At 41.0% G+C, this 27850-nt stretch overlaps 1 protein-coding gene across 1 annotated transcript in view; it reads left to right on the top strand.

Moving 5' to 3' along the window:
* RYR3 (ryanodine receptor 3) overlaps positions 1-27850 on the top strand; it is a 558656-nt gene that overhangs the window by 381710 nt on the left and 149096 nt on the right. The window contains exons 36-38 of the mRNA XM_015473104.3: positions 2303-2503; positions 9354-9456; positions 10243-10380. Coding sequence (XP_015328590.2) covers positions 2303-2503; positions 9354-9456; positions 10243-10380 — 442 coding nt within the window. The remainder of the gene's footprint in view (positions 1-2302; positions 2504-9353; positions 9457-10242; positions 10381-27850) is intronic.

Here is a 27850-nt window from a genome sequence, read left to right as displayed (position 1 = left end):
GAGATGAGGGAGAGCACCCCCTGGTCCTGCTTGTTTCTGAGCTGGAACGTACTCTCTAGTGAAAGTGAAAGTGTTGGTTGCTCAGTCGTGTCCAACTCTATGCGACCCTATGAACTGTAGCCCACCAGGCTCCTTTCTCCATGGGATTTCCCAGGCAAGAATAGTGGAGTGGGTTGCCATTCCCTTCTCCAGGGGTTCTTTCTGACCCAGGGATTAAACCCAGGTCTTCTGCATTGCAGGCAGATTCTTTACTGTCTGAGCTACCAAGTCTCCCTAAACCAAAATGAGAATACCAGCCCTCATCAATAAGGTACCTGTTTTAGAATTGTTTTTCTGGTACCAGTGATAGATTTTCCCTGATCTTATCTCCTATTCCTTGGGACTAAAGGGCTTATTGGTGAGATCTTGTCTAGAGACAGAGAGGAGCCTTTGACTGTGCAATTGACCAAAGGAATTGGCTTATAGGATGACCACACTCATCACCTACTCTCATACATTGCCATACCCTGATCACCAGGCTGATGTGGGCCTGTTATACTGGCATTCAAAGAAAATGCCATCTGAGCTAAGAGTCCTACTCATTTAGAGTTGCCCCCTTGGCATCACCTGAGGAACCTCAGTATTTCTTAAGACATAGTCTTACTAGACATGAGCTAGCATCAGTGATGTACTGGGGATGATGGTGACTTTGTCTTTTCAGCATTGAGAAAAGAGAAATGAAAAGAAATAGAGGAGAAATTAACATAGTGCTGTAAATCAATTGTACTTCAGTAACATTTTTTAATGAGTTAAAAAAAAAAAGAAAAAAGAATAATGGAGGAGAGGAGTTTGTCTTAGTGGAGTGAGCCTAGTCCAGGAATCCCTGGATTTTAATTCCTGCTCCTTGGCCACTTACTAGCTGAATAAATTTGCCAAGTTAGTAGCCCATCAGTCTTAGCTTTATGATTTTTAAAATGTGGATGATGATATAATTGTAAAACAATATTAAAATGTGTTTTTATAAAATATAATTTGAAATATATTTAGTATAAAATATATTATAAAAAGTAATCTGCAATTAAGTTCTCTTATCCAGTGTGATGGTGTTCATTTCATCAAAGCCTTAAATATAGAGCAGAAGCATAACAAATTTCACATATGTACCTTAAACATTTTATTAAAACATATAAATGTGCTATTCTGATGGAGGGCCAAGACCTTTTCTTTAACGTGAGTCCCTGACTGGCTCATTGAGCTCTCTCCTCCATAGATGTTACCTGTCATATACCATCTATGATTGCCAGTCTGGGGTCTTTAAGGTACCCTGAGATCTAGAGGTAATCAAAAGCAAGCTGAGTGCAAAATGCTTCTGGATTTTTATGATTTTCCTAATTTTTTATACTTGTCTAACACTCAGTTTTAGCATTTTGTTTTTTTAAAAAAACTTGACTTTCTCAGATGCTCCCTAGTCACTCAGCTTCATTTTCCTATTGTATTGACCTATGTGACTTTAAATGGTAATTATAATCACAAGTAGAATGGGTGTAAGAGATGGGTCCCACTTTACCTGGTGGGAGCAGAGGCTGTCCTGCTGGGCAACAGCACCCCACCACCAGGGGCCTTGTCTGTGCCCAGACACGCTGGAGGGTGCTCCTTAGTCATGTGTGTGGTGTTAAGTGGAGATGGGTGAATAGAACTTCTGCTTTAGTAAAAATATGCAAAAAACACATAAAGTATGGCAAGTGCCTGGCACAGTGTCTGGCAAATAGCTGGTGCTCAGTAAGCTACAGCTGTTGTTTTTTTTATTAGTATAAATTCTAATATGATAAGATTAGCTATAACAATCCTGATAAATTGATCAAACAGTGCCAATAAGCAAAAGCAATGAAAGATTCATAGAGAAACCAAAGACTGACTTACCCATCACCTAGAACCAGAAGATGTCAGAGAAGAGACTCAGTCCTCAGATGTGCGATTTGGTGATGGTCTCTGTACTGAGCTTTGAGCCCTGGGAGAACACCCTCCTACATGCTGTTCTCTGTCTCCACAGGCAGACGTGCTTTATGTCTAATGAGCTCATTTCCCTGTTGTAGTTCTGGTCTCAGCAGTGAAGAACTGGGCTCTAGGTTCAAATACTATTCCAGAGTCGTCCAGTAATAGCCAATTTGGATTCCAGTAATAGCTCTGTGGTTACTGTATAACACTGGGCAAGTTCCTCAAATTGTCTAAGCCTCAGTGTTACCGTCTGTAGATTGGGAATGATAATTGCATCACCAGGGGACATGAAGTGTTATTATATTCTTATGTGTGTACACTTTTACAGATGTGTGAGCTGCTCAGCTATCTCTGTGACTGTGAGCTGCAGCACCGGGTGGAGGCCATTGTGGCCTTCGGTGACATCTATGTCTCCAAGCTCCAGGAAAATCAGAAGTTCCGCTACAACGAGCTCATGCAGGCCCTGAACATGTCTGCGGCCCTGACCGCCCGGAAGACCAGGGAGTTCCGCTCGCCCCCACAGGAACAGGTGAGAACCTTCCAGCCTGTTCCTAGGGAAGAACGGCACCCTCTGGAGCAGGGTACACATAGCCTTTATGTGAAAGGGCAGCCATGAGAGCTAAGGGAGATGGAAAGACCCCAGCTAGCACCAGCAGACAGGCTAGTACTGGGCTGAGCTGATAAGCATCTGCCAGGCATCTTGGGTGGGAAGATAACCTTCTGAAACCGCATGGGGAGGGGGCCAGGCTTTCTCCCATCCTGCCATCCCACATGCCAGGGCCTCTGTCAGTAAGGCAAAGGCCAGATCACATCACATCACTAGACCAGCGTCCTGCTTCACCCTTTAGAAGAATTTTTGTCTAGTCCATCCAAAAGCCACTCCTCTCCATCAGAGAGCAACAGAATATGGTCAGCATTTCCTGATTCATGAGGGCAGGTGCACATTCTTTCTCATCTGAGGGCCCAAACCTCTCACCCAGTTATGGAGACCCCCCTGGAATCCGCCCCCCAACTCCAGCTCCAGGAAGCCTGGAGAGCAGAAGTTGTGTGAGGAAGTCCCTCCTGTGATGTTCTGTCTCCATTCTCTGTGGTCCCCGCCTTGGCCTCACTCAGATGGAAAGACTGGAAAAGAATGAAAATCCTGAGAAACTTGCAGATAACAGAGGGACATCTTGTAAAATAATAGTTTCCAGTCGTCTCTGCTGCCCAGCTGTTTCCATATATCCTGTAAGCCATTCAGCAAGGCTCCCTTAGCGTTCAAGGGAAAAGATAGATCTTTCAGGGAAGAAATTCATTTTCTGTCTCCAAAACCAAATCTTTGGATCTTATACATATTTGATAAGCAGCCTATCCATAAATTGTTGTCAGTATGATTACCACCACTTTATATTAATGAGTCCACCACAACTTGGTCCAGTTACTTTCCTAAAATCTGTTTAAAACCTGTTTTATAGGCTACAGATATTTATACTGGCTTAAAAAGGAATGGCCTCTCTGGGTTTTTTAAGATTCCTTTGAATGATACTGGCCTTGATACAGAGCAGATCCATCTGCTTCAGAACCCTTTGCTAGAGGCAAAATGCGAGGCCCTGTGGACGGATGGGAGCAGATAGTTTGTGCTGTGCTAAGGAAAACGGAGTGAGTGTGCAGTGAGCAAAGTGCAGTGAATTATTCTTGAAGGCTTTACAAATGTTGTCAGGCTGCTTTTAGACTGGCAACAGGTGTGAACATTCCCTATTTTGGCTGGGCAGATGCTGACTCACATTTGTGAAAAATGGGATGGCAGATGATGTGGTGATTAAAACACCGGTGTTGGCTTCAGAGCCTGGCTGCCATTCCGGCTCTGCCATCACTCATGGTATAGTCTTGAGCATATTACTTCTCTCTGTCTCAATGTCTTCAGGCTGCAAAATGCAGATAATGTTTGTGAAAATCCCACGAGATAATTCACTTAGTTTGCTTGGCAGGAACTCAGCCACGTAGTAAACATTCTGTAAGTAGGAAGGGCTGTCATCAGTTTTCGTGTCAGAGGTATTTGCCTTTGCCTCATGCCATGTTAGCTCAGTTGGTAAAGAATCTGCCTGCAATGCAGGAGTCCCAGGTTCAGTCCCTGGGTGGGGAAGATCCCCTGGTGAAGGAAATGACAACCCACTCCAGTATTCTTGCCTGAAAAATCCCATGGATAGAGGAGCCTGGCAGGCTACAGTCCGTGGGGTTGCAAAGACTCAGACACGACTTAGCAACTAAACCATGTTCTATGACCTTCTGTCAGTGAGTCGGTGACTAGAGTTTACTCATGTTTTCTGGCATGTCCTCAGCTCAACCAGGACTGCATTGTCCATCTGACATTATCTTTATCAACCCAGCTCATGATCCTGGCCCCTGGAAGAACCCTTTCACTCTTACTGCATTCTGCCTCCTTACCTTCTCTTCTGCCATCCTCGGGGCTCACCATCACTTCCTCCTTTAACCTTGCAGGCAGTCCTCTGACCAATCATTTCAGACCCCTTTCAGAAGTCTCAAGAACTTCTTTCCTTATGTGTTAGACCAGTGATTCTTGAGCAGACATCAGAATCCCTGAAAGACTTAATAAAACACAGATTGCTGGTCCCACCTCTAGGGTTTCTAATTCAGTAGGTCTTGGGTAAGTCCTGAGAATTTGCATGTTTAGTAAGTTTTCAGGTGAGGCTGAGGTGTCCAGAAATGAAATAAAAGAAGGAACACTCTTACCAAACTCAGTAGTCTCTTTTGCCGCCCCTCCCATAGTATTCATTTTGAGAAGAATCTGCCAATAGAACTTTCTAAATAATTAAGAATTTAATAAAGGATTTGGAGGATTTCAGTCAATTTCAGGGCATAGGAATGCAAGATCACTTGGAAAATAAGATACATAGGAATTAGAATTTTAAAACAGTGATATGATTACCTCACTCTTCTGTAACTTTTGAGAATAAAATAGAGGTTTTCAGCCCTATATTCATTCACTGTTTAAAAAGATGAAATAGAAACATACTTGGGGGATATAACTAAGTATAAAGGTAGTAAAGCTAGGATTAGTCCAGTGATTGTTGGCAAGTTATTCAAGCATAGTCAGTAAGCCTTTCACTTTGAAAAGGACTTCATTTAGAGGGTATGACCTGCAGCAGAAAATTCAGCTCACTCCCATTTTTAGTTATGCCCTGAGGGCTCCCACTTGCTTCCTAAATGTTCTACCAAAAGGAAAATCTTTCAGTAAAGAAATTAACTTTTTGATTCTTGGAACCAGATCTTCAGATCTTATTTTAATGAACAACTCATTGATATATGTTGCTGATACAGTTACCATAATTCAACCAATCTTACCATCATGAAACAACTACAAAAATAACATTTCCAACCTGTGTTATGCATATTATACAAACAATAGTTTCAAAAAATTATTTTGCAGTAGAAGCTTTGAATAAGGATCTTCCTAACAATATTAAATAAGGTTCATAGTTTAATGAAAGACATTATAAATGTTTTCACCTAGAAATCCCAAACAAAAGGAGAAAATACCCCTTTGCCTGGTGTTTGGGTTACCCTATATGATAGAGTAAAATGGACAAGATTGCCTCTGGTGATTTTTATTTACTTATTTATGGCTACGGTGGTTCTTTGTTGCTGTGCGTGGGCTTTCTCTCTAGCTGTGGCAAGCAGGGGCTGCTCTCTCGTTGTGGTACGCAGACTTCTCATTGCAGTGGCTTCTCGTGTGTGGAATACAGACTCTCAGCACGTGGGCATCCGTATGCGGGTTCGGTAGTTGCATCTCACGGGCTTAGTTGCTTCACAGCATGTGGAATCTTCCCAACCAGGAATTGAATCTGTGTCCTCTGTATTGGCAGGTGGATTCTTAACCTCTGGACCACCAGGGAAGTCCTACCTCTAGTTATTACTTCAGTGCCTCCACATATTTACTAACCAGGGTCATGGGTCTGTGGAAGAATTTAGACATCAAGGAATCTGAGTGTTAGCTTTTTTTTTTTTTTTTTTTAACCAAATTTTCATTAATTTCTAATAGCAGTTCTTTCAATTATTGATGTAGGCAGCAAAGCAAATACTTTGTCACCCACAGAGATTGTATATTTTTTCATATGGTATCACAGTGGTTCTAATACTTGGTAATATCATTTATATTCATCACTGCTTCAAGATCGCAATGGGTATGAGGGCTGCCCCTAGATCTTTTGTCTAATGAATTAATAAATAAGTATATATGTTGCTGCTGCTGCTGCTGCTAAGTCGCTTCAGTCGTGTCCGACTCCGTGCGACCCCATAGACGGCAGCCCACCAGGCTCCCCCGTCCCTGGGATTCTCCAGGCAAGAACACTGGAGTGGGTTGCCATTTCCTTCTCCAATGCATGAAAGTGAAAAGTGAAAGTGAAGTCGCTCAGTCGTGTCCGACTCTTTGCAACCCCATGGACTGCAGCCTACCAGGCTCCTCCGTCCATGGGATTTTCCAGGCAAGAGTACTGGAGTGGGGTGCCACTGCCTTCTCCAAGTATATATGTTACTATATCACAAATATGTTTTTTATGATCTTGATAATTAGATTTCATTATAACTGTTTCTCTTTGTAATCCCTTATATATTATTTTAGGTATTTAAAATATTAATTTGAGAAAAACATCCATGAGTTTCACCAGACTGTCCAAGTAGGACATGCATGATCAGTAACCCAATTGTGTCTGACTTTTTGCAACCCCACAAACTATAGCCTGCCAGGCTCCTCTGTCCATGAAATTTTCCAGGCAAGAATACTGGAGTGGGTTGCCATTTTCTATTCCAAGGGATCTTCCCAACACAGGAATAGAACCTGCATCTCTTGCATCTCTTGAATTGGCAGGCAGATTCTTTTCCAATGAATCACTGGGGAAGTCAGGGTAATCCATGGCACAGAAACAGTGAAGTATCTCTGACATAAAATTGTAAAGGAAAGGATGATAGGCTGGCTTCAAAACATAAAACTGACATGTCAAAAAAAATTCTATAAATAGAATTAAAAGCTCACTAAAAACTAGGAAATGTATTTGGAATTGCAACCCCATGGGACTGTAGCCTACCAGACTCCTCCATCCATGGGATTTTCCAGGCAAGAGTACTGGAGTGGATTGCCATTTCCTTCTCCAGGAATATATATTACCAAGAGATAATAGTCTATAGAGATGTGCAAAACACTTGCCAATTAATTTTTAAAAGATAATCACACAACAGAAAAATGGAGGAAGAACATGGATGGGAAATTTATAAATGATGAGATAAAAACAGTCCTTCTGTGAGAAAAAACAGATCAACCTCACCAATTAAATGCAAATTAAAGCAACAGGGATATGACATTTTTTACTCATTAGATTGGAAAATATTTGAAAATATGTTAATTCCCATTACTGTAATGGCGTTGGCAAAGTAATACACACTCTTGTATAAATTTGGTAATAATGCAAACTGTTGTGAGCTTTCTGGAGAGCAATCTGGCAATTCATATCAAAAGCCATTAAAATGTACAAACCTTTTGATCCAGGCATTTTGCTTCTATGAGTTTATCCTAAGAAAATAAACAGAGATGTGAACAAAAACTCCATAAAAGGAAATTCAAACTGACTTTATTTACAGGGATAAAAAAATGAAAGCAACTGAGATATTTCAGAGCAGATCATTAATTTTACATACATTTTATATAAATCACTGTTCATCCTTGTGATGAAATGCAGTGCACCTGTAAGAGATCGGGTTGAGAACATTTTAAAATGCTTGTGATAAATTAAGTTGAAAAATTGAGTTTCAAAAAAGTCAAGTTAGATTGTAATCTCAATCTGCCTATATAAAGATATTAACTAAAATATTAATGGCAGCTATCTCAGTGGGGAGATCTCAGTAAATTTTCTTCTTTAGCTAATCAAGTTCTGTATTACCTTTATAATCAGAAAAAAGGAAAAGCTACTTTTATTTTTTTAGCAACTCACAGTTTATGGCTTTATCTCATTAGTGTATTATTTACATCTTTGTATTCTCATGACCCATCTCTCCAAAGATCATTTAAAATGCATGCCCTGAATGCATGACTTTTTTCTCAGAATCATGTATTCCTTCTTAAAGGCAGGGATTAGAGCCATAGTCACCAAAATAGTTATTCCAAAGGAGGAGGGTAGAGACAGTATTTTGGTGATGTCAAGCAATATTGCTAGAATATTTTCTTTTCCTTTTTTTGCATTTGTAGTGGGGTCCCCCCCACCCGTTGTTGAGGTTTGGTTAACACAGAACACTGTATAGCTTAAGGTGTACAACCATAATCACTTGATATCTGTCTATATTGTGGAAGGATCATCACAGTAATTTTAGTTAACTTCTATCACCTCACATAGTTATGAATTACTTTTCTTATGATGAAAACTTTTAAGATCTAGTCTCCCAGAGGGGGAAGGAGAGAGCAGGACAAATTGAGAAAGTTGCACTGAAAGTCACACTACTACATGTAAACTAGGTAAGGATGAGGCGGTCAGACGGCATCACCCACGCAATGGACATGAGTGTGAGCAAACTCCAAGAGATAGTAAAGGACAGGGAAGCCTGGCGTGCTGCAGTCCATGGGGTCACAAAGAGTCAGACACGACCTAGCAACTGAACAACAAGGAAGCAGAGTGAGAGAAAAACTTTGTGCTGAATATATTTTGTACTTATTTTTTATCTATATGTATGTTGCCTAATATGGCAAAACCAATACAATATTGTAAAGTAATTAACCTCCAATTAAAATAAATAAATTTATATTTTAAAAAAATTAAATAGATTAAAAAAATTAAAAATTAATAAGAATTAATAGAAAAAAATAAAATAAATAGCTAGTGGGAAGCTGCTGTGTAACACAGGGAGCTCAGCTCAGTGCCCTGTGATGACCAAGAGGGGTGGGATGTGGAGTGAGGGTAAGGTGGGAAAAAGACTCAGGAGAGGGGGGACATATGTGTACTATGGCTGATTCTTCTTGTTGTACAGCAGAAACCAACACAACATTGTAAAGTAATTATACTCCAATTATAAATTTAGAAAAGATCTACTATCTTAGCAGTTTTCATGCACAGTGTTGTTATATTACTACCCCAGACTTACTCATTTCATAACTGGAAGTTTGTGCACTTTTAAAAAATATTTTTAGTTTTTTTATTGAAGTATGGTTGATTTATAATGTTTCAGGTGTACAGCAAAGTGATTCAGTTATAAAAAACTATTTTTAAATGTTGGCTGTCTTTACACACACACAAAATCGAGTTAAAAGTTTGCAAAGAATGTTAGGTGTCTAAGGTTGGATCTGAGTTCTTTAGACAGACATTGAGAACCAACTAGCCAATCTTTTTTGCCCCTCCAAGATCAACATGCTTCTTAACTTTCAACTGGGGGAGAACTGCCCATGCCCAGAAGAGATCCGGGAAGAGCTGTACGACTTCCATGAGGACCTTCTCCTTCACTGCGGTGAGCTTCCAGATAAAAGCTTTATCCAAGACAAGGCTGTTCATGGTTCCTTGGTTAGAAGTTCATGGGGGGTTGTAAAGTTAATTTCTGTTTAAAATTATAGTGCTAATTGTCCAAGAAATAATTCTTTCCAAACTATTTGGGTCAGAGAAGATACAGGACATAATCCTGGGATAATACATGACTGAAACTCCTTCTGTCTACAAGAAATGTTGCTGAGATCTAAGAGAGGGGACTGGGTCTCTCAAGAAGGAAAGAAAAGAAAAGATCTTTATATAAACCTCACCCAGTTTATCTCAAGTTAGATATCTGGGACACTCTTCCCAAATGAACCGAGATTCTGATCACCTTTGCTTTTTAGCTTCTGCAATGATATGTCTGCCCTTAAGGATTCTAAACCAGCCATTTCTACTTTGATATGTATCTGCTGGTTTTAAGTGCCCATCAACAAGTGTACTGCTTTTGAAAGCTATGTGGATAACAGATGACTTTTTCATTTGAAGTAACAGATTGGTAACTGTTTCTTTCTAGATACTCTGGAGCCCATTTGGAGTATGGGTTAGAAAAACTTAAGTCTTGGGGTTGAAATTACTTTATGTTTTTGTATACAAGAAATTATAATTTAAAAAGATTGCCAAAAGACATGTAGATAAATATTTATAGGAGGCTGCCTATAGTATATTTAGAAAGTTCCAAAGGATGGAAAGCAGTGTTTCTATGTTCTTTCAATTATCTGGTGGTTTTGTGTACTGTTTGAGGTTGTCCCTCTTTCTGTGGCTTGCTTAGGGGTTCCCCTGGAAGAAGAGGAAGAGGAGGAAGAGGATTCCTCCTGGACTGGAAAATTCTGTGCCTTGGTGCAGAGAATCAAAGGCCCTCCCAAGCCAGAGAAGGAACAACCAACGGAGGAAGAAGAGAGATGCCCTAGTAAGTTCCCATGCCTTTCCATTATGGTGCTCCCAACCCAAGGCTCTTCTAAGGCATAATTAAAGTAAAGTGAAAGTGTTAGTTGCTCAGTCATGTCCACCTGTTTGTGGCCCCATGGACTGTAGACTGCCATGGGATTCTCCAGGCAAGAATACTGGAGTGGTTTGCCATTACCTTCTTCAGGGGATCTTCCTGACCCAGGGATCAAACTCAGGTCTCCTGAATTGCAGGGAGATTCTCTACCATCTGAGCCACCAGGGAAGCCCCTAATTAAGGTAATGAACTTCCTAAACATATATTGTGGGGTGGAGAAGGGCTGCTTAGCTTCCAGGAAGCATCTGGGCATTCTGTTATAATTGATGCTCTTAATGCTCTATATCTGGGGCTCTGCTTTCCTTCTGACTTAAGGAGCTTACTTTCAGAGTCTTCTGAAAGGGATAGATTGCTTGGTAGGTCTGCTCTTGTCTGTCTACTTTTAAATGCCTGATACCTGTACACAGATTTCTGTTTTTCTTTCTTTTATGTTTTCATAGTCTTCCTCTTGTAACCCTCATTGTTCTTGTCATTTTTGTTTGTGGTTCCTTTGCATTGAAAATCGCCCCATACTGTCTGAGCTACCAGGGAAGCCCCTTAGCAATCAAAGGGAATAGGTTGTGGAGTTTGGAGCAGGGAAGTTTGTTTTCATTTGGGGGCTATGATTTTCCTAATACAACACCCTAGAGGACTTGGACCTTCTATCTTTCAATTTTCCTGAACCTTGTTCAAATCATTTCTCTAATCTTTATATTACAGATAATTCCTACCATTGAAACTATTCCCATTTTGAAACAAGATCATTGTTTGTAGTGCAAGACAGTTTACTGTCCATAAACTATCTATACTTCAAGAGGAAGATTGTCTGCATATTATAATCAGTCTGCTCTGTACTATGAAATTATGCAAAGATTTTACTTGTCTAAAGAAGAAAGAATTTTCCAAGTTTAATGTAGTTGTCTTATTCCCTGTCCCTATCCATCTTAGAACATGCTTTCAAATTATAGACTAGAGCAATAAACTGTCAAGATATGATCAGTTTTTCTGAAAACACTGCTTTGGGGTTCATACATCTTATTGCCCTTTCTATTGACCTTCCATCTTTGTCAGACTATCTCTGAAGGGAAAGAATCATCCCCATTTATCAGCAGAAGTGTTGAAGCCTCAAAAGAGTGCCTGGGGTACTTGGCAGCAGTTGTACTGGCAACCCTTGATCGGTCCTATTTCTCAACATGGAGGGGGGAGGTCTTTGGTGAGAACATGCCAGCATGATTCAAAGGTTCATAAAAGTGAGTTTAGAGTTCCTTTGTGCTTACTGCCAAAGCAGAACTAAAAATAGACTGAACTGACCCACATTACCTGCGGAGAGTCTGTTTTTAAAACGGATGCTTCTTTCTAAGACAATATGTCACGACCAGGGGTCCTCCAAGGCGACCACTTCATGTTAGGTAAATAGAGTCAGTTAGATGAGCCCACCTGATTCTGAAGTCTCCCTGACTCTAAGAATGGTTTTCAAGCTCCAAGAACTACAGTGGTTAGCATTTGCTCCCCCAGGGTTCAGGCAGAAAGATTATGTTGTATCTGTTCTGGCAGGACATGTAGAGCAACCGGAAAGGCCACTCCAGCACGAGACTCCATGGTTCATCCCACACCTCTTCCCTTCCACAAGCAGAATTATGAGGGGTTCAAACTTTGTGTCATAAGCCTCCTATCCTGCAGTCCCAGAAATAGAATAGAAGGTGGCCAAGCATGTCTGGTTGGCAGCATATGGTTCCCTGCCAGGTGTTCCAGGGACACAAAGCTCCTCAATCAGGGCTGACTTTTTAAAAGAAAATCTTGGAGATGGTTTTACTTCCATACTCCCCGCCAAGATTGTTTTTCACTTGATTGAATGGAAATGATGGTTCTGAATACATACCCAGTTGCCATAAAGGATTCTAATCCTTTAAAATATTGGTAACGTCACCCATGTTATTGCTTATGATTTCTCTTACCCTTGTATTTGATAAAATATTAAAAGTTTAGATGATGAAAATAGCATGCTATGGTGAACTGACAATTTCCAAAATGCTTCATATGTATTAGTTTACTGCTGTTAGTTTTTGTTACTCTTCCATTGCGTAGTTGATGAACATAAGACTCAGAAGAGTTAAAGGATACTTATTCTTTCCAGCGTTACCTGGTTCTAGAAGAATTTCCAGGTGCTTGATGTCAACAGCCCAAGGTAACCAAGATGAGTAAAGCCGTGACTTGATTGAGGTCTTCCGACTCTGATTCCACACTCTTTCTGTCATCCAATGAAGCTTGCCATAGAAGTTACCAGCATATATATTAATATGATGAGCCCCCAACCTACATATTACATATAGAATGCCTTCTTGAAACCATCATCTTTTTATCTTGCTTATTGTATCTGTGAGGTAACTCACTTCTGTGACTTACTGTTATGTGTAGAAATCTGAACCCAACAGAGGTCAGAATTTTAACATCAAAAAATTGACCCAGCCAAAGACCTGGACTCAGGCTTTTCAGGGTAGGTGGTGCAATTTCTCCTCTATGAGCAATTGGTGTTGGCCAGATAACCTGCAGGGGAACCTCAACATCTAGGAAAGAGGAAGAACAGTGTCCTGAAACCCATAAGAATCCTGCTAGCTGGTTCAGTGTTAAAGGGATTTGCCCAAAGTAATTCCTACCCATATTGTGATAGAAGTTGCTACAATCTTATCAAAAAATTATATGATAATGAAGAGGTTAAGAAAAATAGTAGCAGCCCACCATACAAAGTAGCATTTTTTTTTTTTAATATCCCAACCCAGCAAGTTGTCCAGAAAATCTTTTGCCTGTTAGTTGGAGGCCAGTGCTTCTCAGAAACACACTACAATTTAAGTAGAGTTTCCTTGAATTTAAATTTGTAACCACTGAGTTTTTCCTCCAGAAAAGGCCAACCAGCTCTTTCTGCTAACTTCTAAAATTAAAAAAAATAAAAGTCACTTGTCACTTCACAACTCAAAGTCGGTGCCTCCCTGACCTCTATCATTCACTGAGTGTTTCCCCATGGCAGGTTTTTACACTATCTTCTCTCTGCAAAGAAAGCTGCTGCCTGTATCAGCTCTCACCCAGTCACTGAATAACCTGAGGGTCCAAGCCCCAGATTCTCCCCTGCCTACATGCTGCAGCCTCTTCTCATGCTGAGGAGGGAAAACAGTCTACTGTTCACTCCCAAAATAAATCCTGGACCCCAACACAGATATACACAAAGTAAGATAATTTAGCAGTAGGTGTATCTGAGGTGCTCAGGCAGTGTTTCTAAGCCTCCTTAGATTCTCTCCAATCAGCTTCTCTCTGAGATGTACACACACAGATACGTCCTCCAGGAAGTCTTTTTTTTCCACCTCATCCTCCATCTCCCTGCCCCTGCCACGTTGTCACTAAATTTCTAACAGGGCATGTCATCCAGGGCATGACATAAATTTCTAACATTGCCATGTGTCTTACAAGGCAATGTCAGGAAAGTCATGCCACCTTAGGCAAAGTATTTTTTACTGGGACTTTGTACAGAGACCACATCTTACTTGTTTCTACATTCACCTCATCAGCACACATCTTTTTGACCTCTAATACATGTTAATCATTTGAGACTCACAAAGATGAAGAAAATGTGGCCCTTACAGACAAAGGAGGAAATGGGTGTGGACAGTCAAACTCCATATAGCATGCGGTCTGGTGTGCTACAGTACAGATAAAAGTACAGATAAGGGACAGCAGGTGGCCAAAGGAGGGGAGTGAAAACTCCATAAAGATTATAAATTGGTAGATGTAAGAGGGAAAAGTATTTTTAATGAAAGGAGCTACTTCAATAAAGCCCAGAGGGGGGAAAAAAAATCATATTCCAAGAGTGGCAGTGAATTGAGATTGGCTGAATTGTCAAAGGAATAGAATGAGGAAGTGTAGGAAAGGCAGGGTGTGTTAGAGCAGCGTGTCCTGAAAACTCCAGTGGTTCACAGTCTCAGAGGGTGACATGTGGTTCTTACCGTGTATTTTATACTACTTGGCCTTACAGCTGCCAGGAGGGAGGGGCTGGCACTTACGTGGTGTACCCACTGTGTCCTGAGTGTTGTCCTGGCGCTTGTTTGAGTATCACTTCATTTAATTCTCCCAACAAAAATATGCAGTCAACAATGTTATTCCTATTTTACAATTGAAGAAACTGATGTAAAGACAGGTTAAATAACTTGCCAGAGTCACACGGAGGGTAGCATAAAAATTCAAATCTTTGTCTATCCCACAGCAAACAACCAGATATAGTGGCAGCCAGGTCCCCGTTTTGTACGCCAGGCAGCTTAGCCTGAGAGAAGCAAAGTAATGTGGACAAGGTTCTGGCAACAAGTGAAAAAGAGGCCAAGATGAGAATCACGCTCCATATCCAGGGCCCCTGATCTTTGAGAACTGTGCAGGGATGCTGTGGGGGTCGGGGGGAGAGGGCAGGGGAGGATGGAGAAGCTCAGAGATCAAGGATGCATGGCCAGGAGCTTGCCTCAGCATCAGTTTATTCTCCAGACCGAATAGACATAGACACTAAAATAAAAGCAATTTGATTACCTTCCCAACAGGGTAAAGACAAAGACCTCAGGTCCCTGAGTCTTTTGCTGTCCCATCTGTGTCCCATCTTCGTTCCAGGGCTTTCAGGGGCTTCCCTCCCTAGCACGTCAGCAAACATCATCTGTTCTCTCTGTGCTCTCTTCCCTGTTGTCATCATCGGTCATTTAATCGCCTGAATGTTTTCTAGAAAGTGATTATGAGGCTGGTTGACTGATTTCAAAAACAACAGGCTAATTATCTCCATATGATGGATGAGACCCCAAGAGGCTGCAGAGATGGGCTGGCAGAAGTGCAGTCTCACGGATGCTTTGTGAGGCTGCCTCTGATGGGAAGGGGTGTCCGGCCAGCTGGGGAAATGGTCCTGGGGGTGACGCAGTTGCTTCACAAGTGGGGAGGCTCTAGCCAAGGTAGAAAACCACTGAGAGAGGGAAACAGATTTAGCAGAAATAGTCAGCCACCAGGAGACTGTCCACGCACAACCAGCCCTGAGAGCCAAGGTCAAGGGCAGCCAGACCAGGGGGACTGGGAGTTTTGTGGGGTCCAGTTGTGCAGAGACGGGAAAGGCTCATCTCTTGTACAGCCCTAACTCCCATGCTGCCTCAGCCTGTAGATCATCTATAGACTGGAACCGTGATTTGTTTATTAAATTGTAGTGCTTCTTGGCTTAAATAAAAAGTAAAGCAAGGATTAGTCTAACAACAGCCATCAGTGTTGGGGAAACAATTCCTACCACATCTGTCTTTTCTGTTCTTACCTGATGATCTGGAGAGTTAAGTGATGATTCAGGTACCACATTTAGCACAGAGTCAGACTCACAAGAAGTTCTTAGCAAATATTGGCTACTACTGTTGTGATGAGAAATAGAGTGTTCTAGCAAGCTGCCTAAACTTTTACCCTTATTTCCCAGACAGGGAAGCCAAAAGAGAAGGAAACAAGTGTGCATGTCTACAAATTAAATATACAGCTGAGATGAAGGAGAGCGGGGTGCTTTCTTAGATGTTCAGCTGCTTGCCATGGAGCCCGGGGCGGCGGGGCAGTGGGAGAGTTGGCACATGACGTGCCTCTGGGGGTCTGACAGCCAGTGCCTGTTCACTGGGCCCTGATGACACAACATAGACAGAGCGGTTCTTTCCTGTCAGTGGGGAACAATGTCCAGTTGTCTGCAGGCTTTGCCTTTCAGGTTTTCAGAGCCTTGCAGCCTTGCTCTCAGGGATCTCTATAGAATCCTTGTTCTACTGAAATGAGGCAAAAGTGGTACCAAGTGCACAGCCCAGGCCAGAGAGGCACCAGGAAAGCTCAGAGAAGTTGTTTCGTCACTAAGTTGCGTCTGACTCTTTTGCAACCCCATGGACTGTAGCCTGCCATGGACTGTAGGTTCCACTGTCCATGGGATTTCCCAGGCAGGAATACTGGAGTGGGTTGCCATTTCCTTCTCCAGGGGATCTTCCTGACCCAGGGATCAAACCTGCATCTCCTACAATGGCAGGCAGATTCTTTACTGATGAGCCACCTGGGAAGCTCCAGAGATATTAGCATGATGAATTTTCCAGATATCCTTGAAATGTATGGATTTAACTTTCTCCCTAACCTTTTCTGCTAAGAAGTCGTAGGTATTTGGCCACTTTGTAACACAGAGCAGACTTTCAGCCCAGAGGAAGCTCTGGAGCATGGAGCACAGAGGGCATGACACTCTCCCTAGTAAATCTTCCCAACTAAATCTAGCCGGTGTTATTATACCATCTGACCCCTGACACAGGAAGGGCTCTTTCTCCACCAGCAATCAGGACAGTCATCAGAAAGGCCATCAAGTTGCCACAGCTCATCTTCTCGATGTAAGTGATTAGCGATGTGCAGTGATGCTTTGATAATGGCCACTTCTTCGCCAGGGTCAGTAACCACTGGCATTTAAAGATTTTATTTCCTCAGTCTCAGATTTTACTATTAGCAAGTACAAGCTGGGTAACATGGTGATAAGGCTGGTTGGCATTAAAATTCAGTGGTAAAATTCTTAGTGCTTATCAGTTTAACCCAGTGAAGACATAAGTGTTCATTTCACCATTTTAATAAACTAGGACAACCCTTTCAAGAACTCAGTGGGTCAGATAGACACAGAATTGTAGAATATTAAGCCACAAGTGACTTGACTTCATACAAGTGAACAGAGCCACAGAGAGGTAAAGCATCTTGACCAAGGTCACACAGGCGGAGCAGGAACCAAGTACCCAGCACTCTTGTCCCTAGATGACACACTCATTCATTTTCTTCAACATGAATTTTATATTGTTCACTTCATTTTATTGGTGAAGAATCTGAGCCTCTTGGGAAAGTGACTAATCTGCCCAGCTCAGAGTCAGTTAGAAAAAGAGCTAAAGCTTTATAATCTTCAGGATTTATTTCTGAATCCATTTTGGAGTTTATGAAGAGCGCTTCTAAGCAGTATAATTTAAATTTAAAGCGTTATGGGAGAATGACATTGTAACATGTAAAATATCATGTAAGAAACGAGTTGCCAGTCCAGGTTCGATGCACGATACTGGATGCTTGGGGCTGGTGCACTGGGACGCCCAGAGGGGACGGTATGGGGAGGGAGGAGGGAGGAGGGTTCAGGATGGGGAAACACAATGTATGACCTGTGGTGGGATTCATTTTGATGTTTTGGCAAAACTAATACAATTATGTAAAGTTTAAAATAAATAATTAAACCAAAAAAAAAAAAATAAATTTAAAGCGTTAATAAAGATAACTATTTTTCTGAATTTTACAAAGCTATTGAGAGTAAGCAGCGCTAAGATGGTAACATAGATGGGTTTAGACTCCAGCAGGCAAGGTTTGATTCCCAGCTCTGTCACTTACTGCTTATGATATTAAGCCAATTTCTGAAACTTTTCTGTTTTAGTTTTCTTGTCTGTAAAAAGAGAATAATAATAGTTCCAGTCTCACAGGGTAGGAGAAGGGAATATAAGAACTCAGTAAAGCAGTGCTCAGTTTAATGTTCTGGTACTTAGAAGTTGGTGTAACTTTCAGCTCCTGAAGTGAATTTAAAAGGTATAGTTCATACATAAGAACTTCACTTCCATGTTTATCATTTCCGGTGCTTTCAGTAAAAAAAGAACAGAAAACCCAATTCAGATGGAGTAGCTGATAAAGGAATTTTATGACTGGTGTATCTGGAGATGATGGCCGCAGTCCCTTTGTTGAATTAATTCCTTGGCTCTCCTCACCTCCACAGCCAACATGGTGGTTGCATTTCTGGGCCTCATCCATCCCTTGAACGGTGTTCAAGGGAATGGTGAGAAGGTTTCTTCTACTCTGGTATTCAAGGCAAGAATCCTGTGATCACTTTTGACTGGAGAACTTGATCAGGGGTCAACTGTTGAACCAATGGGTGTGACCTAGAAAATAACGTGCTGGTGACTTAGTCGCCAGAGCCACCTTTGGAGGAGGGTTGGGTCCTTTCACAGAGGAACATGGCCATGAGGTAGAGAGGTAGGTATCTGTACAAAAGCAGGGTTCTGTTGAGAAGGAAGAAGGGTCAAATAGATGCTGACTCGGTGGTCAGAAATATTCAATATGCCATGATGGTCATCACCTCCAGCATCTTTCATTTATTCAGTGGGTAGTGTTGAGATGTATGCAGTTCTGCACTTGATGTTCAGAAAGGGAGTAGAGGCCAAAACGCTGTGTTACAGGAACTAGAGAATGTGCTGTCTGAAACGTGTATGTGTTATCTAATGGGCCACCACGGTTCTGTGGTGAGTACTTTCTGCATTTACTGTCATTCGCGTTTGACACAAGCCCTGGGCCAGATCCAGACAGTCTTCGCTTGTGTCACCAACGCTGTCATTTATCTACTCCAGTTGCCTCAGCAAAAACTTGGAAAACTAGCTCACTCTCAGGTCTGATGTCTGTAGTTCTTGCTCACTGAAATGCTCCTGTCTGATTTGGATCTTCAGAAAAGGACTCAAATATCCTCAACCCAGGACTTTCTATCCATGAGACTATGTCAGTTTCCTGCCCTGCTGTAACAAATCACCACAAATTTGGTGGCTTAAGGGCTTTCCTTGTGGCTCAGCCGGTAAAGAATTCGCCTGCACTGCAGGAGACCTGGGTTCGATCCCTGGGTTGGGAAGATCCCCTGGAGAAGAGAAAGGCTACCCACTACAGTATTCTGGCCTGGAGAATTCCATGGACTGTATAGTCCATGGGGTTGCAAAGAGTCGGACACGACTGAGCGACTTTCAGTTTCACTTTTGGTGGCTTAAAAACAGCACAAATTCATTACCACCCAGCTCTAGAGGTCGTAAGTTTAAAATGAATTAGTAGCATTACAGTTCTGGGGAGAATCCATTTCTTGCCTTTCCCAACTTTGAAAGGCTGCCTGTATTTTTAACTAGTGGCCCCCCAGCAGAGGTGCCAGTCCACCCTCTGCTTCTGTCATCACAGGTCCTTCTCTGACTCTCAACCCTCCTGCCTCCCTCTTATAAGGACCTTTGTGATTACATTGAGCCCACCCAGATAACCCAGGATAGTCTTCCCATCTCAAGATCCTTAATGTAATCACATCTACAAAGCATCTTTGACATATCAGGCAACATGGTCACAGGTTCTAAGAATTCAGAGCTGAACATCTTGGCGGTGGGGTGGAGGGGCCTTATTCGGCCTACCTCAGGGAGGAAGAAAGCAGAGGTTGAAATACACTTGTTCTTCCTACTTGAAATTGATCTACCACCTGTTATGCCTCCAGAGCATTTACGGCATACCACAAGCTGACTTTTAATCACCTAGAATTTAAAAATAAGTCTACGTAATTAAGAGGTACATAATTATTTTTCTTTTCCCATTGTAAGTGTGAGCGTTATAAATTGCTTTCTAAGTTTAAGTACAGTGCAGTTTTGTTCGCTCCTTCTCCACAATGTAATCAGAATACTTTTTCTTCCAAACTGACCCAGATTTAGGAGCACACTCAAAGAAATGTCACAGCAGCCTAGGCTTGGGAATCTGTAAGATGTTGGGATTTGCTTTGCCAGTGACCAACATCTGCTCTTTGATATTAAGCATGCACCTCATTGCTTGATGGCCAGTTGGACTGTGGTCTGAATTTAGGGATGAAAAGATTCTTTCCAGACCTCTGAAGCCTAAAAATTTAAACCTGTACCTTGAGAATAAATGATCTTTCTCTTATTATAGTTGGCACTGCAAAGCTGGTAATTTGACCATTTAGGAAAGAGTTATATCAAGGATGATGGGTGACTCCCTAGAGAAATTTCTTGCAAGTTTCACAGAATAAAGGACTTGAGATTCTGAGGTTCCATAGCTAGTTATAAAGTGACAAGTGGAAGGAAATAAGAAACCTACAAATAAATACTGGGCTCCAACACTAATATATTAAACCTAGGTCTAATTTGAAGACACTCTAATACTTTCTCTTATATGGAGTATCTATCTGACTAGTCGAGAAATTGAGTAGTGAAGTAGCTGTTTTTCTTTTAGACTATCTTTCAGTCATCAAGTCTCCCTAAATAATACAGTGCCTTAGAAATATTTCCACTCTGAGTTAACCTGAGCAATCATTTAAAATGTGGCTTCTAGATCATATACTTGATATAATTTCCTGAATGTGACTATCCCTAATTACACTAATTACAACAGTGGAGTGTGAGTCAGAAAGTTAATAATTTCATAAACGAAGCCATTTATAATCATCAAGGAAACCACGCGTATACATTTGGCTTCCCAAAGGCATTCTGTTTCATAGGAGCTGATTTTATTTCCCATCAGAAAAACAAGAGCTTGGTTCCATATCTTTCTTTCTTTTTCCTTTTTGAAAAAAAGCACTATAGCTTTTTTAAAATCCCATGAGCTGAACCATTCAGTGCACTTAACAAGGCCTTCTTGGAAAAGGTAAATCGGTGGATAAAAATCCTACGATTGCAACCAAGACTGTGGAAGCAACTTCATCACATGGTGGGGGGGTTCTAAGTGGAGCAGCTGGACGTCTGTGCACATGTGGGAGACAGTAAGAGGGGCCAGTCATGAAGGCAAATGGCAGACTGACCTCTTCGCCTCACTTTTATGTTTTGCCTAGAGCCTCATCCCCTTCAGGAGGTGTGTTTCTTTTCTCTTTCTCTCTCTCTCTCTCTCTTTTTTTTTTTTTTTGTAGTTTTAACAATTTTATCTTCAATTGATTAACCATGTTATGTTAGTTTCAACTGTACAGAAAAATAATTCAGTCATAGATACACAAGTATCTATTCTTTTCAGACTCTTATCCCATGTAAGTTTTTACAGAATATTGAGCAGAGTTCTCTGAGCTATACAGTAGGTGTTTGTTTATCTATTTTAAGTATAACAGTGTATATACTTGTCAATCCCAAACAGGCTATCCCTTCCCCAACCCTTCCCCTCCGGTAACCCTCAGCTCATTCTCTAAGTACAGAAACAGTCTCCCAGACTTGGAGATGTTTTTCTTGTGAACACCAAAGTGTTCTCAGTCATGAAAGGGCAGCGTTTCCAAAGATGAACTTAGAAAAACAGCAGAAATGAAATCAGTATTTAGTTGTATCTGTCTCTGCTTAAGAAAGAGATTTAAGTATTCTTGAGAATCATCTCCATTGGCTTTTCTGAAAATCCTTCCAAAATTGTCAGCACTTTCCCATTGATACCAGAACAACAACAACAACAACAAAAAATAAGTATTTACTACATGAACTACTTGTGTAAATTATCTTTTGAAAGGAAATGGCATTGCAAACCATCGGAATGTGTTTTCTCTCAGATCATTTCATATCTTCCTTGGGAGATAAATTCATGATAGAATTTTTTCCTCCTTGCTTCTTTAGTCTCCATGCAGTGTGGACCTACAGCTTCCCCTGTGGCTCAGTGGTAAAGAATCCACCTGCCAAGCAGGAAAGGCAGGTTCAATCCCTGGGTCAGGAAGATCACCTGGAGAAAGGAATGGCTCCCCATTCCAGTATTCTTGCCTGGGAAATACCATGGAGAGAAGAGCCTGGCGGGCTACAGACCCTGGGGTCACAAGAGTCAGACAGGACTTAGTGACTAAACAGCAGCAGCAATATGGACTTATTCTAGAATATAAAGAACTTCAGAAAAAGGACTCATCATTAAGGGGAAAAGTAAGAGAGGAAGATCTGATCATTTCTCTTCTCTGATTTCTTTTGGGCATGTGTATTATAATGGAAGTTGTACCTTCTTATAAATGGTCTCATTTCTAAATGTCCTGGGCAAATACAGTTTTACCCATTATTTTACACTTTATTTACATATTTAGTTTTCCCGGCTAGGCTGCTGTGGGTAGTAACTGTGTCTTGAAATAGTTTCATATAGAGTACTTTATTCAGTATTGGGCATGTAACAGAAAATGTCATTCAATTGATAAGCTAACTTAGGGGTGACATAACTAGAGGTAATTCACCTACTAAGATGAGGACAGGCAGAAATGGATGAGTGAGGTGTGTCCTGAGGCGTGGTTACACATGACCTCCAGAGCAAACCCTTCTAGAGCAGACCACCCTGGTTTCAGGTGTTACTGAAAATAAAGTCTTTGCTGAAGGGTCACCAAATGTCAGGGGCAGAAAATTAGTGCTTCCCTCTACAGCCTGCAGCCCTCCTTTGCTCTGTGCCTCACTGTACTGGCTGCAAAGCAGGCTGCAGAGCAGGCTGCAGAAGGCCTGGCTGCCTCGGTGTCAAAGATACCTGGCTCCCTCCTTGCTCCCAAGGTGACTCATCTTCAACCCAAATGAAAGAGGGAAGCTTAGGGCCCTTCAGGCTGGTGGGGAGCCCTTTGGTAATGAATGAATAATGGGCCAGGATTCAATTTTCAAAATAATGATTCTTTAATCTTCACTTTATTTCTCACGTGAGCTGTCTTACTCTCTTTATGCTCATTTAATTTACCTCTCATCCAGAAACAGAGAAAGCTTCCTAAGGCACAGTTTTCAAGGTTCTGGTCTCAACCACTTGATTAGAATCACAGTCCAACGGAATAGGGTTTATCTTAGCCAAAGGGAATGATTTGCCTTCCAGTAACAGCCATCCCCTAAGGTAGACCCTTTTATAGAGACAGTGATCCTCTAAATTTCAGCCTTGAGGCCCCTTTACGCTCTTAAAACTTAGCAAGGATCCCAATATGCCTTAGTTTATGAGGATTGTATCTATTGTATTACACAAGTGAAACTAAAATAGATTTTAAAACTGAGATTTTTTAAATATTTGTTAATTCATTGAAAAATAAGAAACCCACTTATGCTTAATGAAATAAGTCAGAGAAAGACAAGCCCAGTGTATTTATCACCTATGTGTGGAATCTAAAAAATAAACAAATGAATATAGCAAAACTGAAACAAACTCACAGATTTAGAGAACAAAGTAGTGATTAGCATTGGGCACAGTGGGGAGAGAAAAGAGGGGAGGGGCAAGATTGGACAGGGGAGGAAGAGATGCAAACTATTATGAATGAAATAAACTGGCGGATTCATGTTGATGTATGGCAAATCCAATGCAATATTGTAAAGTAATTAGCCTCCAATTAAAATAAATAAATTTATATTTTTAAAAAAAGAAGTAAACTATGGTGATATCGTGTACAGCACAGAGAATATAGCCACTATAACTTTAAATCAAATATAATCTATAAAAATATCAAATAAGTCTATTGGATACCTGAAACTACTATAATATTATAAATTAACTGTACTTAAATACATAATAATAGAGTAAACCCATTACATGTTACATAAATAACTTCTATGAAAAACAACTAAATGTTTAATAATTCAAAAAAATGATTTGGGATATTTTGCATTTTTATAAATCTCTTATGTCTGACTTGGAAGATAGCTGGATTTTTTTTTTTTATTCTTATGTCTGGTTAAAGAATTGGCCTCACACAGATATATAGTTGGAAAGAGAAGGACTACTATTGGTAGCCTTTTCAGATAATTGTGGATATTCTTTTGATACTATGTTAAGTCTCAGCAAGTAATAGTTCCTCAAAAGTTATTTGCTATGTGGAATTTGAAATAATAGTAAAGACTTTTTTTTATTGGGTTATATAACAATCCATTGGTCTATCTCGTTTGTTAATGGATTCTTTTATCCATGATGTTTTTTGTAACATTACACATTGATCATTGGGAAATGACTGGTTCACTGAGTTATACAGAGCTTTCAAATGTCGACACAGTTTATTATAAACTGTTTCTTAAGTTACATTCATTAATATCAACAACTTAATCAAAAAAGTCTTTAAATATTGGGAAGCTATCAAACTCACAGTGGCAGAAAAACATTTTTCCAAAATTCTAGTTTTCTCTTGAAAGCTTGAATTTTAAACTTGGCAACAAGTCCTAAGAGTTATTTTCCTTGAAGTGACAGGCTTGTTTCATTTTTAAGAAAATATCTGTCAGTTACTCAAGTGTGATTAACCATAGTTTGTCTGTTGTTCTCTTAATTAAGGTGGCATTCCAAGAAAGAAGCAGCTAGTTTAGCTAGCAACAATCATGACAATCACACAGGTGTTTTTCCTCAGCAAAACCACTGGCCTTTGTACAACAGAAGTGCTTTAGAAATATGTATACTCAGGAATTTGTTGTTCAGTTCAGTCACTCAGTCATGTCCAACTCTTTGCCACCCCATGGATTGCAGCACGCCAGGTCTCCCTGTCCATCACCAACTCCCGGAGTTTACTTAAACTCATGTCCATTGAGTCGATGATGCCATCCAACCATCTCATCCTCTGTCATCCCCTTCTCCTCCTGCCTTCAATCTTTCCCAGCATCAGGGTCTTTTCCAGTGAGTCAGTTCTTCACGTCAGGTGGCCAAAGTATTAGAGTTTCAGCTTCAGCATCAGTTGTTTGTTGTTAATAAAATTAATAATCTTTCTATGCCACTCAGAGCATTCTAATGCAAGCAGTACCGGTCATTGGTCTGGTAATGCAGCAGGAAAGCATAGAGTTTGGTGCTGCTGTCTTGATTTTGTGCTAAGGACCCAGCTTTTGTTTTTGTTTGTTTGTTTTTGCCCCACTAGTTTTACCCACTATTGCTTTTGCACCATTAGTGCAGCTGATCACACAATGAAAAGGGCAAATAGCATCTTGGAAGTATTATGAAAGTACAACAGGCCTTGCAAACTGCCTGAAGGGTCTTGGAGACCCCAGGGGGCTGTGAACCAAACTTTTTATAGTTACTGGCACAGATAGCATAAGAGTTACCTTTTATTAAGCCCATGGTTTATGCCAGAGACGGTTATGTGCATTAATTATTTTAATCCCCAGATATGCAGTTACATGAAGAACCTATCACATTCTAGAAAATGTGTTCTCTTTAACCTCTCTACCCTGGTTCATTTATGCTGCTCTGTTGCTGGTTCGTGGGAGCTAATTAAAGTCTTAGCAATTTTCAACAGCATTGCTGCCAGGGGTATAAAGCTCCATTTTCTCAGTCCCAGAGGTGTTTAGACCTTTAAAAATTCATTATTCAGCCTAGGTTTGCTTGGTGGGTGCTAGGTCTCCAGCATATGTCAGGCCGCAAAGTACACCGTGCTTCTCAGGGCTCTTAAGAATGTTTCTCCCCCGTCCCGAGTTTGTTTTCTTCTCACAGTTATACTTTCTCTCACTTTCCGAACCTCGGTCTCACAATCTGAAACCTTGTCCAACAAGAATGGTCTTAAATGCTGTGCCTTCTACTGAATTACATCTGCCTATCGATACACGATGATGAGGTGCTTTTTCTGTTGGGAGCTTGGGGGTCACAATTTAACTGAGCATTAACTTGGTCACACATAGATAATTGTTTATCCCATTGCCTCACATATATGTTAAAGGCTGACCTGGACAAAGAACCCACGGGGCATTTCCTGTTCTTCCCTTTCAGGCTAAAGAGCTGTTTCCCAGAAATGGACTCACAGACATAGGGAACAGACTTGTGGTTGTCTAGGGGGAGGGGTTGGGGGAGAAGGATTGGGAGTTTGGGATTAGCAGATCCAAACCTATTACATACACATTAGACAACAAGGTCCCCTGTATAGCACAGGAAACTGTATTCAATATTCTGTGATAAACCACAATGGAAATGAAAATTTTTTAAAAGACTGTGTATATATATAATATATATACACACACATATACATAACTGAATCACTTTGCTATACAGCAGAAATTAACACAATATTGTAAATCAACTATACAAAAATAAAATCTTGCCCTTTCCAAAAAAAAGTAGCTATTTCCTTTCCCATTTGCCCTCTCATGAGGTGTTGTGCTGAAATGAACCATTCTCTAGGCTATAAATGTTGATTTGGATTGGTAAGTCAGTGTGTGGCTAAGAGCTCACCCGAATCTTGAACTAATCTGAAAGACAGGTTAGGGGAATATTTACATGATTTCAGTGTGACTCTGTAGAATTCCCTGTTGAAAAGAGGATGGTCCTTGAGCTGGTTAATACTTATGGTTGCTTTTCATGTGTGGCAGGGACTGTGGTCACGTGTATTATCTCTGCAATGAATTTGGTTGTAAGTATTGAGAACTGTAATTCTTTCAGTCCAAAGTCAGGCTTAAGAGGAAACTGTACATACAGGACCGGGTAAGCTTATGTTGCATACAAAAACATCTATGGTTTTCTCCTGCTTTTATTCATTAGTGTGACTATTAAGTAGGAGAAACAAAAACTTTTACATTTGACTGCAGAGGAAATAAGTTCCTGAGAGGAGACGAGGCTTAGATGGTAAATAACTTTTCTCCCCCAGAAAGTTCAGGTATTATCTAACCTAACAAATGTTAGTCAGCAATCCCTGCCTAGTGAGTTCTCTTAGGAACATCTTTTAACTGTGCTTCTCTCTGCCTTGGGTATCCTTTTTTTTTTTTTTTTTAAGTTTTTTAGCTTATGTCTCCTGTCTAAACCTAAAATATCCCCAGGGTTGATAGACACAGAAGTAAGTTGAATTCATCCTTTACATCTAGATCTCTTCTGGAGCTTTGGTAACAAAGTTCAGTTTTCATATCCTTATGATGAGCCGTTATCGTATGTAGAGAAGACACCTGCCATATTTAGTGTCACAGAGGTAGAAAATTATATAAGACGGGGCACAGGCTACTGAAAGCATCTGAGTTTATTCCCAGTGCTTTCAGTGAAGGACTGCTCAACCCTCACCAGCCCCTGAGCTCTGCCTTTATCACGGGTCTGAATTAAGGGCCTTGGTGCCATCCATACCTTGCAAGAATGTGCCAGGCAGAGCTGGACTTGGAAGCAGTTATAAGAGCAGCGTGTCTCACCTGTGTTACAGCATCTTCTGGAAATGTGCATGACACGGAGCGGGGTGAGCAGTGCCTCCCAGACGTTCTGGCAGGATCCTCTATCACACTGTCCTCCTGCTCAGATTTGCATCTCCCTTTTGGTCATCTTCCCACACCAGTGACCATCAGCACTTTGTGGGGGCCGTTCAGCTCAACCTGTGAAGGTCCCAGTGCTGGTTTGCTTCCCACTTGAGCCATCTTTCCTTTACTTGTGCAGCCAGTGGTGTTTCTGTGCAACCAGCATGAGCCCCGATACGTTCTGAATTCACTCATACTGGATCCTCCCTTGATGCTTGTAAAGCATCTGACACAGTGTCAGCTGACTCCTGCCAAAGATCCAGGACAACACAGTCAGTTCAGCGGGTGATGGTCAGATGTCTGGTTGCAAAGTCTTTGGACCTAATAGAAGGTTCTCAGTCTACTTCTCTCCATCCCCTAGTGTATTTTTATGTTTGTGTCATCTCAAATATAGTTTAGAGTTCTTGAATCAGTGGTATGGCTTACTCAGTTCATGGTGGATAGTATCTTTA

This window comes from Bos taurus, chromosome 10 (assembly GCF_002263795.3).
Source record: "Bos taurus isolate L1 Dominette 01449 registration number 42190680 breed Hereford chromosome 10, ARS-UCD2.0, whole genome shotgun sequence".
Taxonomy (NCBI): domain Eukaryota; kingdom Metazoa; phylum Chordata; class Mammalia; order Artiodactyla; family Bovidae; genus Bos; species Bos taurus.
The sequence above is the reverse complement of the archived record's forward strand: the minus strand, read 5'-3'. Positions and strand labels throughout refer to the sequence as shown.